Genomic DNA, 2,807 nt, shown 5'->3' on the forward strand with positions numbered 1-2,807 from the left:
TGGATTAATGACTCTGACATTTAGGAGAAAGATTGGGACTGTTGGTGTGTATTTTGGAGGAGTAAGGGACATAAATGGCTTTAAAACCATGACTGAGATCACCTAGAAAGTAAGTGTAGAAGTAAACCAAAGAGGTCTGTCAGCTCTCCTCTCCGGGGATCTCCTCTACCTAAAACTCTCAAGAGGAGGAGGTTCCAGTACAAGAGACGGGAGGAGCAATCAGTGACAAAGACAGAGAAGGGGAGAGTGTGGACCACAGAAGCCCAGGGAAGAAGCATGGATAGGAATAAAGAAAAAAACAGCACCCCAGCTACTAACCATCATCGTCTTCAAGGGGGAAAATTGTAGAAGACATTCAACATTTAAGATATCCGAAGTATTTGAATATTTTATAAAGTACATATATTGCCTTTGTAAACAAAAAGCAATAAAAACGGTAACAACAATAAAAATTTAATGAACCTATTAAGGTGTAGGAAAAATGAACATTAAATCTATATATTAAATACTATATAGCCTATTGTATCTTTGATTAGATAATTTGCAAAAGGATTGCAGCAACCAAAAGTTAAGAGGAAAAATGGGGCTTTTGGCTGACCTAAGAGTGAGTTTAGACACCTGCTTTACAGAGGTTTCATGAGGAAGTTTTGTACGTACATGGGTAGTCGTGTATGTAATTGTGTATGTAGAGCATTTTTTCATATATTGTTAATGAGCATTAAATGATACTATACACAAAAATAACAGAAAGAAATCCAGAAATATAGAGAGAGAATGTGTAGATGGAATCAGTCTGTTTGTCTAATCTATTGATATTGGTCATTCATATAGACAAATAAAGGGTTTAGAATTTCATTTCCATGCAGTAAATAGAATGATGTTTAGTGCTTTTAAATGTGACTCGAGAAAGTTTCTCTGAAATTATCGGTAACTGAAATGAAATTGATCAACCAATATAATCCACAGTGCAGGTGGGGGCACACTCCTGAACACTGCCAGGCAGTCCTCCAGCTGAGTGAGAAGGCCTTGGAATTGGGGAAATATCTGTTGTATCTACCTCCGTAAACCTATATGCCATCTCAAATGACTTAGTGTCTGTTAAAATGTTGCAAAATCTTCAAATAACATACTACCGTTTCTTATTGTGGGTATTGCTGATATGTGACAGTATCAAAACTATGGTATCTTTCATGCTTGGTTCTGAGGGCCCATTTTCCTTTAAAGGACCTATATTTCCACATAGATGGAGAATTACATATCAGGAGAAACCTATTAGATTGGCCATTATCTCGCCACATAAAAAGTTGTGTGGGGAATTCAGATTTTCACTGATGTTGTCAGTAGCGATACGGCCATGAGTTTCTTCTCAGTCCTTGAGATCTGGGCGGTCTCCATAACTTTCTGCTGCTACTCATCTTAGCCAGCACAGGCTTTGGCAAAAATGATTTAATTAAGTAGAGTATTTCCTTAGACTAACACTTTTTCAGACTTAAAAAAATATTTTTTATGAGACCAAGTCTCACCTTGCTGCCCAGGCTAAAGTGCCATGGCTCAGCCTAGCTCACAGCAACCTCCAACTCCTGGGTTCAAGGGATCCTCCTGCCTGAGCCTCCTGAATGGCTGGGAGGCCTCCACCAAAACACCTGGCTAGTTTCTCTATTTTTAGTGGAGACAGGGTCTCACCTTTGCTCAGGCTGGTCTCAACCTCCTGAGTTCAATGGATCCTCCCGCCTCAGCCTCCCAAAGTTCAAGGATTAGACGTGAGCCATGGCACCCAGCCTGATAAAATTTTTAATTATACATAAAATTAACTATCGTATTTTCAAAATCAATTGGCATTCAGAGGAAAATTGTCTAAATAAAACGTATTTCCTTTGCTCTCTCGCATCAGAGTCAGGCCACAAGAAGTTGAAAAGCACCATCCAGAGGAGCACGGAGACGGGCATGGCCGCCGAGATGCGGAAGATGACGCGGCAGCCGAGCCGGGAGTCCACCGACGGCAGCATCAACAGCTACAGCTCCGAGGGGAAGTAAGTGAGGGGCTCGGGGACAGGGCTTGAGGGGGTGATGTATAAAACAACAAAGCCAGCCAGGGCACCTGTGCAGCCTCTTCATTCAGCCAGAGGGTCCCCTGTCCCCCTTAAACCAGCCTGACCCGGCCCGGCCTCCGCGCCTGGCCACTCCGCCCTCCCCAAGGAGTGAAGAGCCACTGAGTGGACGGAAAGGAACTGACCCCAGGCAAGCCCAGACGAGGGCCTCACTGGACGGTTGGGGTAGAAATGCCACGTTCAGTGCCCTCCTCCTGGGGGAACAGTCGGGCCCTTTCACCAAACTCTGAAATTAAAATTGAAAAGCGAAGAACTGGTTTCCCAGTTTGTTAATTTTCTTCAAGCTGTTCTGGGCCCTAAGCTGTTAGGAGTCTAACACTCTCAAACATGTAAGCAACTTCATGTTTTCTTGTTTTTAAAACATCACTGTCTCATTTTTACCGTCGGAAAAAAATTCAGGTTCTACCTCATTATTTTCTGACTAAAGAGTTTTAGTGAATTCTGAAGAAATCACAAGGTCTTATTTTGTTTGTGTACTTTGGTTTTTTTACTGTTTTCTTAGGGATCTTGCAAAAAACCTGAATTTTCTTATGCTTGAGAACATTTTGATAAAACTGAACTTTTACTGAGCTAATGGGTCTCACAAATAAATCATTATCCTGTGGTGGGTTACATGGAGATTGACCATGTACAAATTTTCCATAATTATTCATTCATTGCCCTTCAGATTCCTCACATACCAATCTAAACGTCATAATG

At 41.7% G+C, this 2,807-nt stretch overlaps 1 protein-coding gene across 1 annotated transcript in view; it reads left to right on the plus strand.

Annotated features, from left to right (window-relative positions):
• The window catches only part of RIMS1 (regulating synaptic membrane exocytosis 1), a 474,428-nt gene that overhangs the window by 462,225 nt on the left and 9,396 nt on the right, over positions 1 to 2,807 (plus strand). Inside the window, 1 exon segment of the mRNA XM_023513140.1 lies at positions 1,892 to 2,030. Within this exon segment, the coding sequence (XP_023368908.1) occupies positions 1,892 to 2,030 (139 nt within the window).

Source organism: Otolemur garnettii, unplaced genomic scaffold, assembly GCF_000181295.1.
Source record: "Otolemur garnettii isolate 467f Iridium unplaced genomic scaffold, OtoGar3 scaffold00035, whole genome shotgun sequence".
Classification (NCBI taxonomy): Eukaryota; Metazoa; Chordata; class Mammalia; order Primates; family Galagidae; genus Otolemur; species Otolemur garnettii.